Here is a 22548-nt window from a genome sequence, read left to right as displayed (position 1 = left end):
AAACAAAGTAATTGGGTAGTACCTCTGTATTATTGCAATATTACCAGTTACTAGATAACTGGAAAAGGTAAAATCAAAGATTTAATACTTACAACAGCTTTTTCAGTGAACATTAACAGCTTATATACTTTGCTATATAAAACATGAATGATCCTTACATCATTTTCATCTTTGCTATCTAAATGTAATACCTAGATGTAGTAGGTATTAACAGTTAATACTGTTAATACAGTAGGTATGACAGTTTTAACCCAACTTAGCAGTAAGTTGTCACAGGATGACATGCATGACAGAGCTTGAAAGGAAAGAATTTGAATTTTGAATTTAAGGACTATAAATATTATGTCTGTGTTGTGGTAAGCTCCACCTAAGCAACAGAACAACTGATTGTCAAAGAAAGCTCAGCATTGCCTTTCACAATGGAAGCCAAGCTAGAACCGGGGGGAAAAAACATTAAGTCTACATCTCACTTCCTAAATATTTAGATACACAGTTCACACTATTTAAGTTGATTTTGACATAAACAGTCTAATCCACATTTATTTTCATTCATTTCTAGTTAAAAAACTAATATGCAGACTGCATAATCAGTTTCACTATGACATAAGAAGCTATGATAAAGCGAAAGAAAATTTCTTACCCAAATGTCCTGCTTTTCACTAATTGGAAAATTTGAATACAAGTCTATCATCTCTGGTGCCCTGTACATTGGTGTTGTATTCCTGGTGATCTGCAGAAGATAGAATTACTTGAAGCAGAAACTAGAATAAGCTTTAATAACATTCAACCACAGAAATAGAATGCTATCCATTCTGCATGGACAGCTATCTTTGATAATTAATTTTGGAAACTCTTGTCCATGCAGAAGCTATCAACTGAATCATGTAATAGTCAAGAACATTTCCAAAATGCAAATATGTGAAGCTAAATCACTGTTCCACATTAGGAACGTTATTCTCACCTCAAAACAAAGAGCAAATGCACTTTGGAAAAATCAACGGCATTTAATGCTGTCACTGTAGTCCTAGGAGCACAGCAATACTGCCTGCTTAGGTCCTGCTCAGAAGACCTATTATTTCTTCATAAAACACTTAACAGAAAATTCAGAAGGTGAGAATCTCTTTGGCATAACCAATTTTCAACTTCCTGTTGATAGTGCAATTAGAAGAGGCTCTATTAATCAATCATTTCTATTTCCACACCAGACTGCAGAATGGACACTGTTCAAAATGAAGCAGTGCTTACAGACAGTTACAGAAAACAAGCTATGATTTTAACTGCAGGCAGTCTTTAAACTCTAGCAACGTGAATATAAAAACAGAACTTATGAACACAACTGTAAGAATCTTTATTTGTCTTAGAAGTTCCATGAATTAATAGCAGATTAACAGCAGATAATGGAATCTACTGTCAACATTATTTATTTTGAAATAGTCTCACCTCTTCTTCAACCAGTGCTCTCTTTTGCGCAGACCAGCTGTAGTCAGGATAGTAAGCTACAGTTGTAGCACTACCAAAGTCACAAAGTTTAATCGTCCCTTGGTTACTAATAAGCAAGTTTTCCACCTTCAAAAAGAGGTAGAATAATAAATTGAAGACATCCCACTTCTGAACACCAAAACACATACTTTACATATCAACTTATTTGTACAGAGCAAATATAAAAAACATATATAGAAAATAATACTTCACTCTAGCCCAGAATGTTCCTGTTTATAGGAAAACAAAGGTTTCAAACAGCACCGCACTGCGAAACAGACAATTTTTAAGAGGAAGCATCAAAAATGGTATAAGCAGTAAACATCCAAGAGAACAGGAAATAAACCCTGGCGGAAAAAAAGTCATTTTATTAGTGCCCAAGGATAGGCTTGTTTCTTATATCATCAAGTGCATAAGCAGTATCTTGAAATATAAATGCTTTCATTCATAGAATTGAACATGGTTAGCTCAACTGCAGTGGAGTGGAGGTTAGGACTGCTGTAGATACAAAATACAAAAGTTACCAGCAGAGAAGCAGGCTGCTGGTGGACAGCCAGAATGATGCAGCCATGACCTCACGAGTAGACAGAAGCCAACTGTTTGAGGAATATGTGCTGCCTGAACAGTTCATCTTCATCCCTTCCCTTTCTTGGTGCCTGAAAATCCAGCCTTCCTGTACTGCTAAGTGAAACTGGGAGGAAACTTAAAGGGAAGAGTAAATACTGGGCAGAAGTATCACGTGGTCATGTCCACAAAACGGCTAAGACACAAGTCATGAAAAGGGACCAATGTGCCTTTTAACTTTTCCAACATTATGCTACCACTTTCCAGATAGACAGATCTATCTTCCCTTTCCTTTTGACACTACCGTATCTCTGGATGTTATTCTCCAAAACTTCAGTTTTCAGAACATCCCACTGGCCTCCCTTAGACATGTCCTTATTCCACCATAAAATTAATTTTGACTACCCTGTAAAGAAGACAGACAGCTGTTTAAGTATCAATATCAATAAGCAAATTGAATTCCTTTGTTGGATAACCTTTGCTCACCTCTATATACAATGAAAATGGGAGGCAAGGACAAGGAGTAATCACTTTAAACTTAAAGAAGGTAGACTTAGACTACATATTAAGAAGAAATCTTTACTGTGAGGGTGGTGAAGTGAAGGCACGCACGACACAGACTCCTGATGGCTCTTGAACAGCAGGACCTTTATTGCCCTTTTTCACCACTACATATACTTTCCCCGTAGCCCCACGCGCTGTCCACGCGCCCGAATCCGTCTTACAGTTGGTTAGAGACCCTCAGACACGCGCCTCGAGCCAGCCAGCAATTGGCCACTGCCCAAAGCTCATCTTTAACACTGTAGCCAATTTACTTTATCTCGACCTTGCTCAAGTTTTTGGTTCTACCGCTGTTTTCCTCATTATCTCTAACTCAGGGATGTGTGGAACAGCACGAAGCCACCTGCGAATTCCTTTCCCACAAAACAGCACAAAGCTCCCTGCGAATTCTTCTCCTACAGTGAAGCAGCAGAACAGGTTGCCCAGAGAAGGTGCAGATGCCTCATCCCTGGGGGTGTTCAAGGCTAGGTTGGATGGGGCCCTGGGCAACCTGATCTAGTGGGTGGCATCCCTGACTATAGCTGGAAATGAAGATACCCCAGAGCAGGGTGATCTTTAAGGTTCCTTCCAACAAAAAACATTCTATGATTCAATATCAAATCAAGTTTGAACACTAAAAATGGTTACAGTAACACTGTAGAAAAATCAAGATTTGGTGAACATGTTGTGCTGCATACTCTGCTGAAGGTTGCTAATAACTAAAAACATTTCAGCTGATTATTCAGATTGCCTCTAATAGGCTCCATGACCTGTGTTATGCAAGCCAGCTGTGTCCTGCAAGCCAAATCCTGTAAAGATCAAATTTAGACGATTAAAATATCACACAAGAACTGAATGTTTACCAATCACTCTAACTGCTTGAACTTTCACAATTCAGTTACTAGCTGGGTTCTTCCAGTGCTGTATACACACTTTTAAGTGCAAACTTTGTCCAAAGGGATTCAAGAATGTGTTACACTGAAAAGCACAAGAAGGAAACCACAGGAAGACAGAAACAGCCACCGCTATATGAAGTTGATCTTTAAGCTATACTGCAGAAACTCCATGAATCCTACTATTTTCAGTCAAAATAGTTTAGACAATCTTTTTGAACTGCAGCCTATTACACCTCTCCCCAAAAACCACACTACCATCTCAGATCTCATTTGAAGGTAGACTCAAAACTTTTAACTTTTTTTTTAATGCCACACTGCAGGCCTGCTTTCCAGGAAGTGTAGCACAGTTAAGTGATCCCCATTTGACACTTGATTATAGTAAGGTCCCTGCCTATTGCAGCACGACTGTCATTTCATCTTGTTTTACAGCCTCTAAAATGAAACCAAGTTTCTGCCTCTTTCCTTATTTTATCTCTGACAGGAATTTCTCTTGACAAGAAAAAAAGCAGACCTAATTACAGCATTGGCTCAGCTATAACACACTGAAGACCTTGTATGGAACTGGCTATGTAAGACATTATGTATTTATTGGTAAGTAGTTTTCCATCCCTTTTTGAGAGAAGAGATGAGTCTTTTTTACAAGCTTTTCTAGTGGCCAGTGCATAGAGATTTCTGCCAAGACTGCAAGACCTTATTCTAGAAAGTATCACCAAAAAAGTTGCATCCCAGCTTGTTTAAAATCTCTTATTTGGTATGACCTAGAAGCCTGTTTGTCAGTACTGAGAAAACCTCCTTGCCAAAACTACAATTTGTAAGTCATAACTCTGGTTATTTTATTAAAAACAAAACTTTCAGACTGACTTAACCAGCAAAAGATGTTATATGACTTTTTGTAACCTACCTGAACTAGCTAACAGAAAAACATTAACAGCACAAATATAAGGAAAAGATGCTGCTCGAAAAGATGCAAGTATTTCAGTGATGACCTTCATTAACATCCAGTAATCTTGGCAAGGCAACACATGCAAGCTCTATGCTCATGACTGTCCATTGTAATTGAGCAACAGCCTTAAGAGCAAGTCAGCCTTTACACTGTAACAGACCTTTAAATCTCTGTGGATTATAGGAGGCTTCTGTTTATGCATATGCTGCACAGCTCTGCAGGTTTGATAAAAGATCTTCAAAACTGTATCACAGGAGATGGGTCCTTTGGGTTCTACCTTCTTTAAGAATTCCACCAGCTGCCCTGTAGAAAGTCAGATAAATTCACATAAGCACACACAGAACAACATGAAGTCTGAAAGCTTGTCACGAATAGATGGTCATCAAGGAAGGTCTACAGTTTTGAGCTATATTAGATAGATATTCCAGAAATGGCAAATCCACACAAACTGCAGTGCCAAGGGAAAAAATGGCACTCTTGGGAAACATTCCTGCTGTTGCTTTCTGGACTAGTCTCAAATACAAAGAACTTCGTGATTACCTCATATTTAAGAAGAGGTCAATCCATTTCAAAGAACATAACACAACTCTCATGAAAGAGGGAGCTGAACTCTAGCTCTAATGAGCTATGCTATATTTAGGAGGTTTTCAGAATTAAGCTGTGAAGCAACCTGTGCAAAACAGCTGTCAGAAGCAAAGTCCAGTGCTTAGAGAAGAAATGTTTACCTTTACACAACTCCGTAAGCAGAAGAAACTCTCCCTGTCCTGTGTCTGATTCTTCTTTTCCTATAGATGCAGCAGAGCAGAACTGGACAATGTTGGGATGACCTGAAAGTTTTTTCTGGAGGTAATGTGTTCAAGGAAGAATACTGCCAAATTTATCAATATTAATGTATACAGCAGTTCACAGACATCTTTTGAATGTTAGCTCAAAATCACAGAAGGCATTACAGCTGCACTTAAGATACTCAGCAGAACAAGTAAATCCCTGTCTCAGCTTCAAAAATAGACAAGGCTGAAGGTAACATAGCAAAACATAGCTGAAGGTAACATAGCAAAAGTAAAAACATCCTTGTGATTAAGGCTCCAAGGACTTTGTAACAGCCTTAGATACTCCTTCTCTTTTGATAGTGACTACAAAGCATTAACAGAAGTGTCAGGGACACGTTTTAATAATCAGCTGCTTCTCTAGCCAGCTTATCAAGAACAGGCTATTGTATTAACACCTGCCTCTACAAAGCAAGTATTAAGTCCACAATGTTTAATTTTCACAGAATCGTCTAGGTTGGAAGAGACCTCCAAGATCATCTAGTCCAACCTCTGACCTAACACTAACAAGTCCTCCACTAAACCATATCACTAAGTTAAAATTTAATTTTAATTTTAAGTCAGTACAATAAAGTTCAAAGTAAATAAAAGTTCTAAACAACTGGGGAGCTTACCTTCTTATGAGTAATAACTCATACTAAAACCCTTGTCATTTTTCACTTACAGTTCAAAAATTCAAGGTATCGTTTTTGAACTATGTGAATAGGAGAAAAACAAAAGTGATCTCAATTCCTTCTAGTGGAGATTTACATTGCATTACACCTATTTGTGCTGTTCCTGATGTGCATCACCCTAGCCAAACACTGAGAATCATAAGACAAACACAAATGATTTACAAGATGCATCCACCAAGTCTGAAAAGAAAAAAAAAGCAAAGACAACCTAAGAACAAAGGCGTAAAAACAAAAAGGGCAAGTTAAATCCACCAACTTAGTATGAATCAAAAGTGCTTTTTTTATCATGTGCACCTCTTCAGAGCCTTTTGCTAACTACTGAGAGTATTTTCATTATGTAGTTATATCTCAGTAAGTTAGCAACAGTTAAGCCTCTTTCGCATTGTAAGTATACTTCAGTAAGTGAGCTGTGAAAAAAACATGCAAAGAATAATCACTTACTCCTGGCAAGATGCAGTCAGAGTAGCTAGAAATTGCACAGTGTTATGGTATTCAGCTCTTTGCAAGTGTATTTTTTTCAGCAAACTGTGTCCACTTCACATTTTTGACAAACATTTCAGCAGTCATACAAAGAAACGTCTCAGTAGCTTAACTTAAGATCAGTGATTTTGCATGGTAACTCAAAATGCAACTGAATATAGTAGCCAAAAACCAGCAGCATGCCACAGCTATTCACTGACTCTTGAAACAAAGTAAGGGTATTAGAGATGCTGGGGTATCAAGTCTTCTAAAGCCAAAGACTGAGAACATTACCTGGACTGAGAAATAAAACATGACAGATTATATTATACCCTACCACCTGACATCATTGGAGTGAAAAGCACAAACACGCTGATGGTTCTGCTCCTTGTTTCTGCTCCATGGATTCTACTGAAATTCCTTCCTCGAAATTCACTATTACTTTTTAAAGCCAGGTGCACCTGATGCAGAAATTAAGATATGTTGACAGTAAAAGCAAGATTCTGAGTAGTCAAAAAGGCAGTAAATCCAGTGCATGTGAGGAAGTATCACTAAGATTTAAATATTATCTTAAAGGTCAAAAGCTCTCTTCATGGTGGTCAGAGGACCACAAGAATGCCCAAGTAAGAATTTCATTACTTGGTAGACAGTGTACGTGGCGAAGTCTACACCACCTACTAAAATTATCTCTGCACATTAAATTCCTGCAATTTGAGGAACTGAGCTTGTTGGAATGTCAGTGCCAGAATCATGTCAAACCAGGAACTCAGATCTTCCTCAAATGTCAGTCCTCTTAACCAGCAGAAGGCATGAAAGGAGACAAATCTGTAGACTAGTCAATTTCTCAGAAATGTTTCACACCAAGAATTAAATCAAAACATTTAAATACATTCAGAAAAGGATACCATGAAACAAACTTCCTGAATGATGGCTTTATTCTTTTCTTCCTCATTAGATAACAACCTCTGTCAGAAAAAAAATATATTTGAGAAGATACCACTATTAAAAGTTACAGAAAAACAACAAAACTGCAGAAGTACAGTAATGGTTCACTTTTTTTTTTTACCTATATTTAAATGAGGCTACTTCTACATGACATTTTGAATGTCACGACCACATACTACAGTAACAAAGCATGCAACTAAAGCATGCTTTATGGTCACAAGCTTTGTTATTTGTAGGATGTGGTATGGAAAAAAAAACAGAGCATGTCATTTTCAGTCGTGTAATGCCACCTTACTGCTCCCAACTCTTGTACTACTACCCTTTTCCCCTTCCTCCCCAAGACAGAGATCTGCTTTCTGATATAGCCACAGAACATCCCTACTCCAAAAATGAAGTCATTTTGTAGGAAACACAAGTGACAAGCGTGATTTTTTCCAGCAACGTATGACAGAGTAAATGATTTCATTTTATTGTCCACCCCACAATACTTGTTTGTTAGCTGTCAAATTATTATTTTAAGCCTTCAGAACATGAGAATCCAGAGGAGCATCTCTGAAAAGTGCACCGCTGAATGGGTGAAAGCATGGAATACTTTAAACATTTTTATTTTAATATGAAAATGTTCCAGGTTCTTTATATCCATGCAACAAAACCTCAGGGCAGAGTCATGAACTTCTACATAAGGCACAAATAAAATAAAATAAGGCACACAGCACTAGTACCTAATATAGCAACTCCTATTTTTGTTATTTAAGCATAAAATGCAGGGTCCTACGACTAATGACAGTTCTAAATATGGGTATAGTGCAGTGCAAACACCACTGTATCGTTCTGGATTTCTCCAAATGCCTTGTTCCATGGAGTATATCAAGAAATAATTATCATGCTAAAGTGTTAGGGAAAGATGGACATTGCAAACCTGTAGTTAAATAAATTCATTTTACCTTTAAAGCATATTCTTTGCCACTTCCAAGATCCTGAGCTTCATAGACAAAAGCAAAACCACCTGCAAGACAAAGACACTTTAAGTCAGTTTAAATTTTCAGCATTCAGATAAACCAATCTTTAAATTCATGCATTAGCTTGGTTAGAATAAAGAAGCTTTACTGAATGTAAGTATATGTATTTTCTGGTCCCAATAGTATATGTAAGCTACATACAAGAGCTGATATATTCTTGACAGTACTTGCTTTCTTTTGCACATGTCTGTTGCCCCACCAGCTTTGTAACTGTTCTGTGTTTTGTTAGTCTGCACATGCAGATTTTTTTTTGAAATGCAAGCACATAAAACCAACATTTGCTACAGCCTACATACTGAATGATTTTAATTAAACTATTCTTGTTTGCTTATTTATTTGTTTTTACTATTAGTCTTGCCATTAAAAAAAAACTAACCAAGGGAGTTTAAAATTTTAAATACAAATCTCTTTGTAAGTTTAGGATAACTACCACACTTTAGGGTCCATATTAAACGCCCAAAGCATTTTCAAGCACTGAAGCACACATTTCCGCTACCACAAAGTACAATGTTGTCACTAACCTGAAATTTAATCATAACTTATACTATTTTTATTTCTTCTATGAATACCTTCCCTGTGGTTACATCAACAGTATGGTTGCACATTTGCTCTCCACCTACTGCAGCAAATGCCTGGTGGACTAACAGCCAAGCACAGTAAGTGACAAAGTTGAGCTGAGTTGCCTTTCTACACCACTAGTATAAATTCTGTTCTCATTCAGCTACATAGTGATGTCCTCTCTAGAAGTAATTTGGAAAATAAGCACAGATGTCAGTGACCTAGAAAATTTCACTGGTCAAAAGGTCTAAGAGAACAGGATAAGGAATAAAAACGTCAGGCAAGAAACAAGCTGACAAGGCACTTTTTAAAAGATGCATGATCCAAATCACTAGTTATACTAGCGCCCTGTACCTTTTCTCTGTGGGTGAGGAACATTAACATGAGGCTGAAGCGAACACTTAGTGTCTCATGCAATTCAATGAGATTCAAGGCTTTTCAAGAAGTACCCTCGAAAGTGTCACATGGCAATCAGCCATCACATGTTCTCACTTTTGAAACTCCACAACTCCCAAATGTTACCACCAACATATCCTTTTACTGTGCCATAAGCATTAACAGCAAGATCTGAATGAATGACAGGCTCCCTGATACTGAGTTCTTTTACAGTATAATTTTATACAGAAACAACAAACCAAATACCCAGCAGCAAGGAGAACAAGATAGAGAGTAACTACAGCACTACAGAAGAGTCAAAGTATCAATGGTATCAAAGAGGACAGACAGCACTCTCTGCTAGAGTACTTCAGTCCTCCCCTACAGGCCCCTGCCTGCTCTGTGTTTAGACATTTACTTTGATTCTTTTTCTAAAAGCAGGTTTGGTGCTTTCCACATGCGCTCAGTACAAGTGTTCTGGTTGGCAACTCTCGATCACACACCTGAATTTGGGATGCTGATGGGGCAGGAGCTGGAGACAGAATGAAGTGCACGCCACCATCTTGGAGTACTACCTGAAAAGGTTTTGGCTCCTTTCTGAATGAGAACACAGGCAATAAAACCAGAGTTCTTGACAGTGCTGATCAGCTACGACTACTGCTTACAGATTTCATAGCACTAGTGAAATAAGCAAGGCAATCCATGGGCTATCCCTGGACTGAAGCTAGGTGCTGGGAAGCCGTAGCCCATGACTGGTATTCCCAACCAGTTCCCTGATCACGGCAAGAGGTATGACCCAGGGTTCAGAGCCCACCATTGCAGTCAGTAGGCCATGTACACCAGGCACCGTGCCGCAGTGGTACTGCCTCCACATCTCTCTTCTACACAGGCCCCACAGGCTTTCCACACAGGGAAAGTACTGCTGGACCTGCAGAAGAAAGTCGTTGCATGCATGTGAATTTTGGCACTAGTACCAAGAACAGAAAATCAGGCATTAACAAAAGCTTTAGAAAATGAAGTAGAAGATTCTAAGATGTAAATGGAAAATGTTACCTGCAGGTTTAACGTAAATAAATGATGGGAGAATTGTGATACCATATTAAATGGAATGGTAATTGTAGAACATAATAAAGTATGGTGGGGAGCTCAAGTAGTATAAGAGTTTTTAAATAGAAAATGGATAAGGCCTAATTTGTATACCATTGTTAGACAGGTATAAAAGTAATCGAGCTCCAAACAGCAGCAAATTATTTTTTTGACCTCCCAAGAAAAGGGGGGTATCAGTATTCATCGGTATTAACTGACACCTTTTCCAGACAGCCAGAAGCCCTTCCCTGTCGCACCAATCAAGCTGAAGAGACAGTAGAATGGTTATTGCAGGAAATCATTCCGAGCTTTGGGGTACCGTTAGCAATATCCTCGGACAGGGGACCGCACTTCGTTGCATCTGTGGCTAAAGACGTAAGCTGGCTATTAGGAATTTCTTGGAATTTACGTACTGCATGGAGACCCCAATCTAGTGGACAGGTAGAAAGGATGAACCAAACACTAAAGGGACAGATCAGTAAAATCTGCCAGGAAGCCAAAATACAATGGCCACAAGCTTTGCCTATAGCCTTATTGAGAATAAGGATAAAGCCAAGGAGTGGAATGTCAGTAAGCCCATAAGAGATTATGTATGGAAAGCCTTACGAATCCTCAGAACCAAATCCTAATATGCACATAACAGGGAACCAGGATGTTTATAATTATGTATTGTCTCCTGGCAAAACTTTAGCTCAACTTCAAAGTGTTTTGGTGTGGAACCGACCGTTGTCATGGGAACATCCTGTCTTTGCATGCGTCTCGATAAATATTTCCTGGTTTTATTCTAAAAGCCTTGCAAACTGCACATTGAAAAAATACAGGCTTTAGTTTACAAAGCTGGGGGCTTCTGATAGCACAAATTTCTCCTACAGAAAGTTACCACACAGTTTTGTGGATGGCACTCAAGTGCCAAATGGTGACAGCGGCACCCCAGGTGACTGAACAGTTATTTTGCATGCTCAGCTGCACTGGGTACACTGGCAAGGGTTCTCTGAGTGCTGAAATGGGGTAAGTCCAAATGTATTTCAAGCACACACCTTGCTAATACCGCCACAAACACCTATGTCCATGCGTCTACACAGACACACTCCAAAATACAGCTTATGCTTCATCCAAAAGCATCAAATGATGCCTTAGGATTTGCACAGGTGAAAGAAACAATACATCAGAATTACATCAAACAGTAAATTGAAAGAAGCAACTTGATTAAAATATTGATAGCTTGAGGGTATACAAATAGTTTAAAGGAAACACTTATTTCAGTGATTGTACCAAAAAAATCAAGTACAGCAATGCTAAATACATTAAGTACATTGCACTTTTCAGAACCCCAAACAAAAGCCAGTCAGCTGGTACTATGCTTGGCTAAATTCTCTTCATTGCACCCATTTTATAAATAAAGTACCTTTCACTGCTGCAGGGCTTAATCTGATCCTTTACTGCTATATGCCTGTCAAACACCAATTTTAATTCTCTCACTCTGCCATTTCATTCAGTTTCACCTGAACACTGTTCAGTTCCATACAATATTATCTATCAACTACTACTGCAGTAGTACTGCTGATACTAATTTTAAGTCTATAGATTTTCTGGGAAACAAAAAGTCCAGTGAGAAGTTGTGAAGCTACTTGTTTACTTGGTCTAGCCACCTACTATTGATAAAAGCAATTATTTTCAAAAAAGACAAAACATGTCCTACTGCTTCATTATTAAAAGCAGTTTTATTTACAATTGATACTAGCTTCCTTGTAGAGCTAGCCTGTTCTAGCAGTTTAAACATACCCTGAATAGAAAAGGCTTCACTGGCAAAACTTCTTTGCCATGACCAACACAGTAAGTAACATAATTTGCAAAAATAAAAAAGCACCTTTATCGGTGTGGTACATTTACTCTGCCCTGCTGGGCAGCAGAACTTTCCTACAACTGCTTTCTCTCTCCCTCCTCAAAAGGAAAGGGAAAGAAAATACGATGCAAAGGGCTCAGAGGTTGAGATAAGGATAGGGAGATCACTCAACAACTACTGTCATGGGCAAAACAGACTCAGCATGGGGAGGTTAATATAATTTATTGCCTATCACTAGGAGGCTAGAACAATGAGAACTAAAAGCAAACCAAAAAACACCTTCGTTCCATCCAACCTCCTCCACCTCCTCCCATGGGAATGGGGGCTGCGGTCAGTCCCTGACGCTTTGTCTCTGCCGCTCCCTCTCGGTCCCTCCCTGCCCCTGCTCCACGCGGGGTCCCTCCCACGGGATGCCGTCCTTCCCGAACTGAGCCTGCGGGGGCTGCCCGCGGGCAGCAGCTCCTCAAGACCTGCTCCCACACGGCTCCGTACCGCGGGGTCCATCCATCCCCCAGGAGCAAACTGCTCCAGCACGGGTCCCCCACGGGTGGGCGGCAGCTCCCCCCAGACCCCCTGCTCCTGCTGCGGGGGCTCCTCTCCACGGGCTGCAGCTCCGGCCCGGGGCCTGCTCCTGCGGGGGCTCTCCATGGGCCGCAGCCTCCTCCGGGCCACATCCACCTGCTCCAGCGGGGGCTCCTCCACGGGGGGGCTGCAGCGTGGAGATCTGCTCCGTGTGGGACCCGTGGGCTGCAGGGGGACAGCCTGCTCCACCAGGGGCCTCTCCCTGCACAGGCCGCAGGGGAACTGCTGCTGCCTGCCTGGAGCACCTCCTGCCCTCCTGCTGCACTCACCTGGGGGCTGCAGGGCTGCTTCTCTCACGCTTTCACAGCCCTCTCTCCCAGCTGCTGTAGCACAGCAGTATTTTTTCCCCTTCCTTCAGTCTGTTCTCCCAGAGGGCCACCCAGCGTCGCTCCCTGGCTCAGCTCTGGCCAGCAGCAGGTCCCTTTGGAGCCGGCTCTGCTCTGACATGGGGCAGCTGCTGGGCTCTGCTCACAGAGGCTGCCCCTGCACCCCCTGCTACCAAACCCTTGCCACAAAAAACAAATAAATTCCACCCCTTGCCTCTATGAAAAGCATATTTAAGAGTGATCACAATACACTCTTACTTCACAATCTATCTTCATGAAGTTCACATACAACAAAAAGAAATCCGCACACCAAAACAAATGTAACACCGTCACAACACTGACAAAGTGGACAGTTTACAAACACTCCACCCCTCGTCCTTTCACCACAGTACTGCAACACATTCTTCACAATTATTACTTAAGTTCTTCTCAAGTATTACATTAATAAACAACATCCAGTCCATGTTTTGCCCGTTACTTCTCTCAATTATCATCCTTATCTCAAACTCCTGGAGGTGCACGTTTAGAGCCTTTTTGAGCACCGAAAAGGACTGTGGTGGTTTTACCCTGCTGAGCAGCTGAACTCCACCACAACTGCTCCCTCATTCCCCCTGCTCAAAAAAAAAGGGGGAGAAAATTGGGTGGGAAGGGCTCAAGGGTTGAGACAAGGACAGGGAGAACACTCACCACTGATCTTCATGGGGCAAACAACACAGCCTATTTAACTATATCCACACCAAGGTTTTCACTGTCTGTCATCTTACTCAAGGACCATGTCCCTACACTAACATACCTGTATAAGCAAACACCTCCACTGCAGACCAACTGATGCAAACGAGGAAATGAAAGTTAAGAATAGAAAGACTACTTCAGTTTCTTTCCTAGGGGTGCAGAAAGTAGTTTTATTTTGGGTGGTTTCACTCATCATTTCCACTCCTGCAAGTATATGTAGATATCTTTAAGCCAGTTTTCTGAGCCTTTTCATATCAGCAAAATAATTTTAGGATTCCTCTATACAGGTTACCTGTGTGTGTGTGTGTATATATATATATATATACACACACATACATACACACACACACATCCAAACTCTTGCCCCAAGGAACAAAATTTACGGTCTTGAAGCATTTCATAGTCCCATTTCTAGAATGCAGCCAAAACTTCCAAAAGTTCTCAGATAATTTTGTCACAGAAACCATGACAGAACAAAACTGGTTTTCTTCACCTTCTGTAGGCACAAACTTAGTTGTAAGAGGTACACTACCCAAAGCACTATGCCCAATTGTGAAAACAGAGTAGCCAAGTACAACAGCCAGTTCTGGAACCAGCCTGTTCCATGCTCGAGGACCAGAGCACAAAGCTTACCAGCCTCACCTCCCCAGTCCACATTATCACCACCTTTTGACTTGCTTTGCATTGGGAACTAGCCTTACCTCACTTGTGTTAGTAGTTAGCACTCCGTACCTGTCCTTACACCACCACAGCCCAAGTGCAATGCTGCTGCCAGTTTTTCCATCATCCTCTTATAGAGCTGAGAAGACCCTTTCATTTCCAACAAAGAGATCTGACTTCTCCTCCACGTTAAACCTTGGCACCTCATAATATCAATTAAGTTCACTGCACTACAAACCTACGTGGATATAAAACTGTTCTTTTTGATCGGGTTTTTGTTTTTCCTACCCTCACTGATCTTCAGAGAAACCATTTCAGTGAAATGACTGCTCCGCTACTTGGTGGCTAGGGCAGCATGAAATCTGAAGGGATATCAACCACAGCATAAAACTGCGTGCTGCTGTAATGCCTTGTTTCTTTACACGCTTAACTAGTCATGAGAAAGAGATGACGTGAATAACTTCCTGTTTTTAATTACTTGGTATGACTTGTCCGCTCCCCTCCCAAATACTGACCAAATTTCTTTCTACCTCTGTTTTGGGTTGCTCATATTTTGATTATAGCTCAATTGAAACACCCTAATTGCAGCGTGGACTACATGCTACATTGCATCCTACCTTAAAGTGGGCAGATGCTTTTCTGAAGGAGTACAAGCAATACCCTTGATCAAAAAGGAAGAGATACTGTGTTATTGTTGCCAAGCATTGATAAGCATTTTTCCTTCAAGTCCAGTCATAAATTTGTGTTAACTGCGAAGTCCTAATAACATGAAGAAACAACCCCAGAGATGAAGGATCTGGAGTTTTTCCCCAGAGCCTTGAGAACTGGAGAAGTAGAACACTTTGAAACATTCATTGCTCCCCTGCAAGTATGAACTGTTATACCTAAGAAACAGAAGCTTTGAACAACAAACAGTATTGCTCTGCTTCATGCTAGGAAATCCTCTCTACACCTGCAGTAAAGGGAGCATGAACCAGAAAGCTACTAGGTCAGGGTACTTTAGCTCTTCCTTAGCAAATCTGACTTCGTTTCCTGCTTCTGAGAAGTCTGCCTCACACGGTTTGTAAAACTGTCAGTTCGTCCTTTAGTTCACGGCTGTTGCAACTTCCCTTTGACATGATGTGAGCTCTCCTCCCTTCATAGTAAATCCATCCACCTGCCAGCAAATCAAACTAACTATATCCCCCTAAAACAGACTAAGTGTTCATTGTGACTCTGCTGGCCAGAGGTTTATGAATTATACCTGTCCAGCATTTAATTACACCACCACCCCTCTTCACTCAGAGGGCGGTGAGGCACTGGCACAGGTTGCCCAGAGAAGCTGTGGATGCCCCATCCCTGGAGGTGTTCAAGGCCAGGTTAGATGAGGCCCTGAGCAACCTGATCTAGCGGGTGGCATCCCTGCCTATGGCCGGGGGGTTGTAACTGTGGGATCTTTAATGTCCCTTACAACCTGAGACATTTATGATTCACCATACTGTGAATCCAGGAGTTGCAGAGACCATAAAACCATACCTATAAACTTGGTGAACTATAATTCTGCCTGTTTACTTTCAAAATATTAATTGCATAAACTCAAAGATCAAAGCAGGTTTTTTCACAATGCTTTAACAAAAGATACAAGTTCTATTTTGTCACAATACTGCTTTGAACAAGTCACATACATGACTTCAGCTCTTGACAGCTCGTTGAACTCAGAAGAAATTAAGGCCTCTAGTCTGTACTGCTACTTTTTTCATTAAGGAATGGTTCTTTCTTCATCATTTTTAAACTCAGATCAAAGTCTCAGTGATGCAGAACTTGTGTCGCCACGGTTCTGTTCCATGGTCTTATTCTTCTGCCCATGCTTGTTGCTCGAAGAAAGCTTAATAAATCAGTAGACATAAATGGTTGCTAAACGCACGCTACAGAACTTCCTCGTTCCCTGCTCCTCACAGAACTGCATACGTTTTTTATTCTCAGTTGTTCACTCTCTCATGTAAAACAAGCAACAAAAACATTTTACAGTTGTTAAGTGTACAACGAGGAAACAGAAGTATTTTTCCCTTAAATCCAGATAAAATTTAAAAAAACACAAATGCAATATTTCAGGGAATTTCCTTCCCTACAACTCAATCATGATTTTCCTTGGCTTTTTCCAGCACATGGGAAATCTACCACCATGACGTGAAACTTCATTCCAGCGACAGCACAGTTGGACAAGCATATCACAGGGAAAATCTTATTTACAAAATGCCACAGCATTGAGAGGAAAATTCTGTGTGAAAAAGAATAAAGACTAGTATTAATACTAACCCATATCAAAAAGCCTTAAAGACTTGAGCGTGCAGGAAGTCACATTCCTGACCTCCACTGGAGGAAAAAAAAATTGCACATCTTCTCTCAAAGAGTTTCTAATCTGAGGGACAAGTATTAGTAAAACTTAACGTCTTTGCCTTTTCATCACAGCATCTGGAAGAAAAATAAGGCTAAACAGACATTTAGTCTTAGTGTGTTATAAACTTGTAATTTATCTAAAGTGTTAGAGAAGTTCTGTTGCTTTGTCTAGTACCTCTGTACAGCGTGAAAAGCAGTTTTCTGCAGGTTCTCTCAGCTATCCCATACATGGATCAGTACTACAGAGTCTGTGCATTTCACGAAGAGGAGCCAGGCACCCCTCAGCCTGAACAGTGAAATCTCCATCTTCACTGACTGTTCATTAGTGGATATAAAATCCCCAGTTCTTAGGCAAGAGAACTTCATAGGCGCTGAAACCCCAATTCCATCATTTATTCTTAGCTTTTGCTCCTCATCTGTCAGATGAAAGAGTACCTGGCTAACTCCACAACACAAGTTTTCAAACACATTGCAATTAGCCTACACAAGCAGGTTGCTTATTTCTCAGTATACTTTGAAGAACAAGTGTTGCTAATTCCATGCCACCAGCTCCTCCCAGTGACAAGACCCTGAGTTGCTTTGTGTAAAACCTTTAAGTTTGAACCAAGATACCACTGCCCCAGTTCATATAGAAATCAACAACTTAATCTATACTTCATAGAACAGCAATTACCCTCTCAAGAGTAAAGAGAAAACCATGAGGGTCAATCAATCCACAGTTGAATTACCTGTTGACAAAGACAAAAACTATATTTAAATAGTAATTATGGCATAAAATGATTTTCTTGATGCAATCATCTCTAGCACAGATTTCAAAAAAAAAAACAGTAACTCAAATACAAAGCTTTTTAAAATAAGTCATTGAAAACACTAATAGAGGCCTATTTTCTGTCTGGTTTATCTCACTTATCTTACCAGAAGAATCCTCAAAACTTATTAAAGATTAATTTTCCATTACTGCGATCTCTGTTCCAGAAAATTTAACAAAGCTGAAATAGTAAATATGAAATTATCAACAACAGTGCCCTATTTAACCTGTAAAACTCAAGAGCAGTTCTCAAGAAGCAAATTAACATCTCACCAGCCATGAAGTATTTGTAGGAAAATTACATTATCTGCTGAGTGGCAGTAGGAACTACTGGTGAACTTGTCAACCGATTTTTAACGTGCTAAGAAAACCATTAAAAATGTTACCTGATTTAATCAAACACTTAACATAACACTTGCAGGATAAGTTTGTTTTTTTTTCAACCTTACAAGAGATTGAAAGGTATCAGGTTTTGTTTTATAGATCAGTTTCTGTTTGCTATTATGAGACACCCTCAAGTTCTCTATACTTACTGTATTTTCACTTTGTCAATGAGAGATATGAAATAATTTATGAACGACTCTGTTCCTGCTACCCTACGATACTTCATGATGCTAATCAACAGACTCTGTTCACACCAATTAAAACGCCACTGCTAACTGCTTTTACAAAACAGACTCACTAGAAACATTCATGGAAGAACATAACATTTAAAGACTGCCATCTCTCAGGAGCAAGAATTAAGAAATTACTTTCTAAAGACTACTGCTCAGCCTGCTCTGGTCACCTGCTCCCTCCAACTCTCTTGGAAGGTCGAACGTGCCAGCGTATTAATAGCCAAATCATCAGCTCAGCAGTCTCCATCCCTCAGCTATCCGGTATAGGCTGACACAAGGGTCCTGAACAAAGGGGGAGGACACCCCAAAACACCAAACGAAGAAGCAAAAGTCAGCATAGAAAATCGTACATGCTGTTCACGTGAACAGCAAGGGATCTGACAGATTGCAGTCTAAGCCACCATCACCTAACGCTATCCACAGAGTTCTCTGTCTCGTGTAGCTAGACTGCATGTGTGCAGACTCCCTGGTACAGGGGGATGCCCACACGGTAATGGGGACAAGTACAAAATGTTTGCCTGGCAAGTGACTTACGTGCATACAAGAGAGCACAAAGTTGCCTTTACTCACCTTTACCAACTAGGCGTGTAACCTAGCGTAAGGAGAATTTTGCAGCAGCACGAGCACCTAACTGGAAGACCCTGAAGAACCATGACAACTGCTGAAGCCAGCATCACATGAAAGGCAAGCAGGGATTAAATGTAAAGGCACTGAACCATTTCCTCTGAAATTTCTTAGCTGCAGCGAGCAATTGAAATGTCAAAGTAGAAGACAGAGCAGACTACTCCAGAAGCACTCAGTCCATCCTCTGAAACACTTAATCTGTTCATGCATCTGCTCATCCTCTGTTCAGAGGTCTTATCAGTGCAAGGGATCTTCGCCTGCCTGTCCTCCCCACACTTGTTCTCACAGTCCTGCCGCAGCACACCACATTTTCAGTTAGCCCAGTCCTGCTCCTAGGGTGGTATTTCTGCAAAATGAGTCAGGGAAACAGACCTACACAAACTGTGTAGCTAGCATCCCAGTTCAAAACACAGGCACACACGTATTTGCACCAACACAGACAGGCAGCACAACGCTGATCTGGAAAGAGCTGCAGGGTGCAAGAACCACCAAACTTACCCTGCCTGCCACATGATACTTTACAACCCATAGACTCCGTTCACATCAAATGAAAACAAAGGAGACCATACGATCTTATAGAAAAGGCTACTTCTCCGCATTGGCAGTTCACATGCATCTCACCACGGATTTGAAATCTAAATTCAGAAAGCAGTCCTTGAATTCTAGCAGGGAACCTGGCAGGAAAGAACTCGCTTGAAACGAACAGATTTTCGATTTGTTAAGCATTGAGAAGATTGCTCTTAAGAACACTTACGCAAGCATTTGCGAGAAAGTGTCAAGCACAGGTTCAGAGCTGGAGGAAAAACTGTATCAGCAACAAATCAAGTGGTGAGTTTAAGACAGAGACATTCCTGTTTCAAGTCTGAAGACGGCAGAAGTGGCAGGAACTTTTCGGACACCCAGTGGCTCCAAGTTCAACTGAATGAACTACATTTCATAATGAAAACCTTGTGGCTTTTTTGTGGGGTGGGTTTTTTTTCCCCCCTTTTTATTTCTTCTTTAAGATAGTGACTAATTAAGCAAGTCTCTTCAAACGTCTGTTCTAGAAATGGTACCAAGATGTTCAGGTATCAGCACAGGTTCACTATTGCAAACTGCAATCAGGCAAACATTGAACATACCTAAGGGTTGTTTAAGGTCAGCTATGTTGGCTAGTCTCACGCCCTAGCATAAGCAAGCTGTTGGAACCTATTTCAATCAGTGAAAGGGAAAACAAGAAGGAACGCCACACCACTGAGACAAACAAGGAACACTCCTAACTCCAGTGGCAAATAACTGCTTGAGAACACTAGACTTCAAGCACATCCCTATTTGCTTTAAGTCATCTAACTGGCATCTTTCCCCTGACACTTTAGAAGACCTGTGTTAGATCCTGGTGAACAGTAAGCTGCTGCCAAAGTGAAGTACGAAATACTCGCTTTACAACCAAGAACTAAACGGCAGGTACTTCTCCCAACAGCACTTAACTGCCTGCCCATCCTCTACTTTCTCTGGAAACTGTTATGATTAGTCCAGACTGGAATGTCACGGCATCAGCAGTAACAGACAGTTTGTTTAGCATTCACCTGGCAGGAACTAATCTTTAAAGAATCAAAGTTTATTTCGCCCTGGCGACTATGAGATTTTAAAAAGCTGCGCAGGAACAAATGAGCATAGAATCACTCAGGTTGGAAGAGACCTCCAAGATCACCTGGCCCAACCACCCCCCTACCACCACCGTCACCCACTAAACCCTGTCCCTAAGCACCACGTCCAGCCTTTCCTTGAACACCCCCAGGGACGGTGACGCCACCACCTCCCTGGGCAACCCGTCCCAGCGCCTGACTGCTCTTCCTGACAAGAAATGTCTCCTCATTCCCAACCTGAAACCGCCCCCCCACCCGCCCCGTGCCCGCCCCAGCCGTACCCTCGGCGATGACCCTCCGGACGCGCAGCCTCATGTCGCCCATCTCCACCGTCTGCCCCACGAAGTCGTTCTGGTCGCGGCTGGCGGCCCCCAGGGAGCCGGGCCCCGCCAGGAAGTCCAGGGCGGACTGCAGCAGCGACATGGCTGCGGCCGGCGCCCACCCCGCCGACGGGGGCCGGGAAGGGTCAAAAAGGGTTGGGGGGCGGGGGGGGAAGGAACGCGGCGGGAGGGCGGCGGGCGGCGGCGGCCCGAGCTACCGGGGACGCCGGGGGGTGGGGGGTGGGGGGGCGCCTCCTCAGCCACTGTACTGTACTGTAGGCGCTCCGGCCTGCTTCCGGGTGCGCTGCGTCACTTATGACATCACGGCACCGCCCGGGGCGGCGCCGCGTCCCCTCGGTGGGGCGAGGCCACGCCCACGAGGGGCGGGGCGCGGCTTCCCGCCCAACCGTTGGGCGGCCGTTGGGCGGGAGGCGGCGGAGGGGCGCCGAGGGGGGGAACCCGGAGTGGCGCCCCCCCCCCCCCCCCCCCCAAGGTTGGGTCGCCCCGGTCCCGTCCCCTCTAGGCGGTGCCTCAGTGTGTGAGGTGGCGGCTCCCGGCCGGCAGCCGTGGGCTGTGGGGCTCTGCGCTTCCCGCACCGCCCCGTAACGCCGCACCTGTCGGGTCCCAAACCCTGTCCCTAAGCACCACGTCCAGCCTGTCCTTAAACGCCCCCAGGGACGGAGACTCCACCACCTCCCTGGGCAACCCGTCCCAGCACCTGACTGCTCTTTCTGAGAAGAAATGTCTCCTCATTCCCAACCTGAACCTCCCCTGGCGCAACTTGGGGCCATTCCCTCTGGTCCTATCGCTAGTTATCTGTGAGAAGAGGCCGACCCCCAGCTTCCCACACCTTCCTTTCAGGGAGCTGTAGAGAGCAATGAGGTTTCCCCTGAGCCTCCTCTTCTCCAGACTAAACACCCCCAGTTCCCTCAGCCGCTCCTCACAGACAGCTCATTACACCCTGTCCCATCGTTCACCTGCATGTTCCTCTTCAAAGACTCATTCATACCAGGCCACTGGGAAAGGAACGGGATTGTTATGAGGAACCACAGAATCAATCCTTCTGCATTTGAAGGTCTGCATTTGATGTTAGCAACTTTCTTATTCCCCAAAAGGGGAACAGTGTCAGAGGTGGAATACAAGGCAAATAAAATTCACACTTAGCTTAAATGAAGACAGGCTTCTGCCTTATCTTCAGTAACAGACTGGACGACCTGGGCTGGTGACTTTTTTTTTTTCTTCTTTTTTCCAGCTAGCTTTAATATAGGCCAGTTCCCTGTTGGTTTCACTACTAAGCCTCACATTTACCTCAGCAACAAAGAGATGGTCCAAAGTCCGGAAAAAACAGTTGAGGGTGACAAGACAGCAGAACTATTTCTTTCAGCAGCACTACAGGCTTATGCCTGCTTGAAATGCCTTTAGGTGTTGCCTAAAAATCTTGGTTCTCTATCAGTGTGTACATATATTTTTAAAGTATAAAAGTGAGCAAATGAAATTCCATCAGTGAAAACTGACTTCATTTAAAATTTTAAAACTATGCTAGGAGAGAGATTTGATTTGACTGTTGCGAAAGGATCTTGGCACAAGGAGTGAATAATCCAAAATTTCAGTCAAAATATTGCACGCAGACAGGCACCAAATGTGAGATCTGATACTAAAATCCCCCAATT

General features: G+C 42.2%; 1 protein-coding gene across 1 annotated transcript in view; it reads right to left on the bottom strand.

Moving 5' to 3' along the window:
• GAK (cyclin G associated kinase) overlaps positions 1 to 21200 on the bottom strand; it is a 74568-nt gene extending 53368 nt beyond the window's left edge. Inside the window, exons 1-7 of the mRNA XM_040542167.1 lie at positions 20840 to 21200; positions 8272 to 8333; positions 7288 to 7347; positions 5148 to 5262; positions 4583 to 4725; positions 1441 to 1566; positions 641 to 730 (exon numbers count right to left, since the gene is read on the bottom strand). Of these exons, the coding sequence (XP_040398101.1) occupies positions 641 to 730; positions 1441 to 1566; positions 4583 to 4725; positions 5148 to 5262; positions 7288 to 7347; positions 8272 to 8333; positions 20840 to 20981 (738 nt within the window). The 5' untranslated portion in view covers positions 20982 to 21200. The remainder of the gene's footprint in view (positions 1 to 640; positions 731 to 1440; positions 1567 to 4582; positions 4726 to 5147; positions 5263 to 7287; positions 7348 to 8271; positions 8334 to 20839) is intronic.
• Between the last annotated feature and the right edge of the window lie 1348 nt (positions 21201 to 22548).

The sequence above is a fragment of the Cygnus olor genome, chromosome Z (assembly GCF_009769625.2).
Source record: "Cygnus olor isolate bCygOlo1 chromosome Z, bCygOlo1.pri.v2, whole genome shotgun sequence".
NCBI classification, from domain to species: domain Eukaryota; kingdom Metazoa; phylum Chordata; class Aves; order Anseriformes; family Anatidae; genus Cygnus; species Cygnus olor.
The sequence above is the reverse complement of the archived record's forward strand: the minus strand, read 5'-3'. Positions and strand labels throughout refer to the sequence as shown.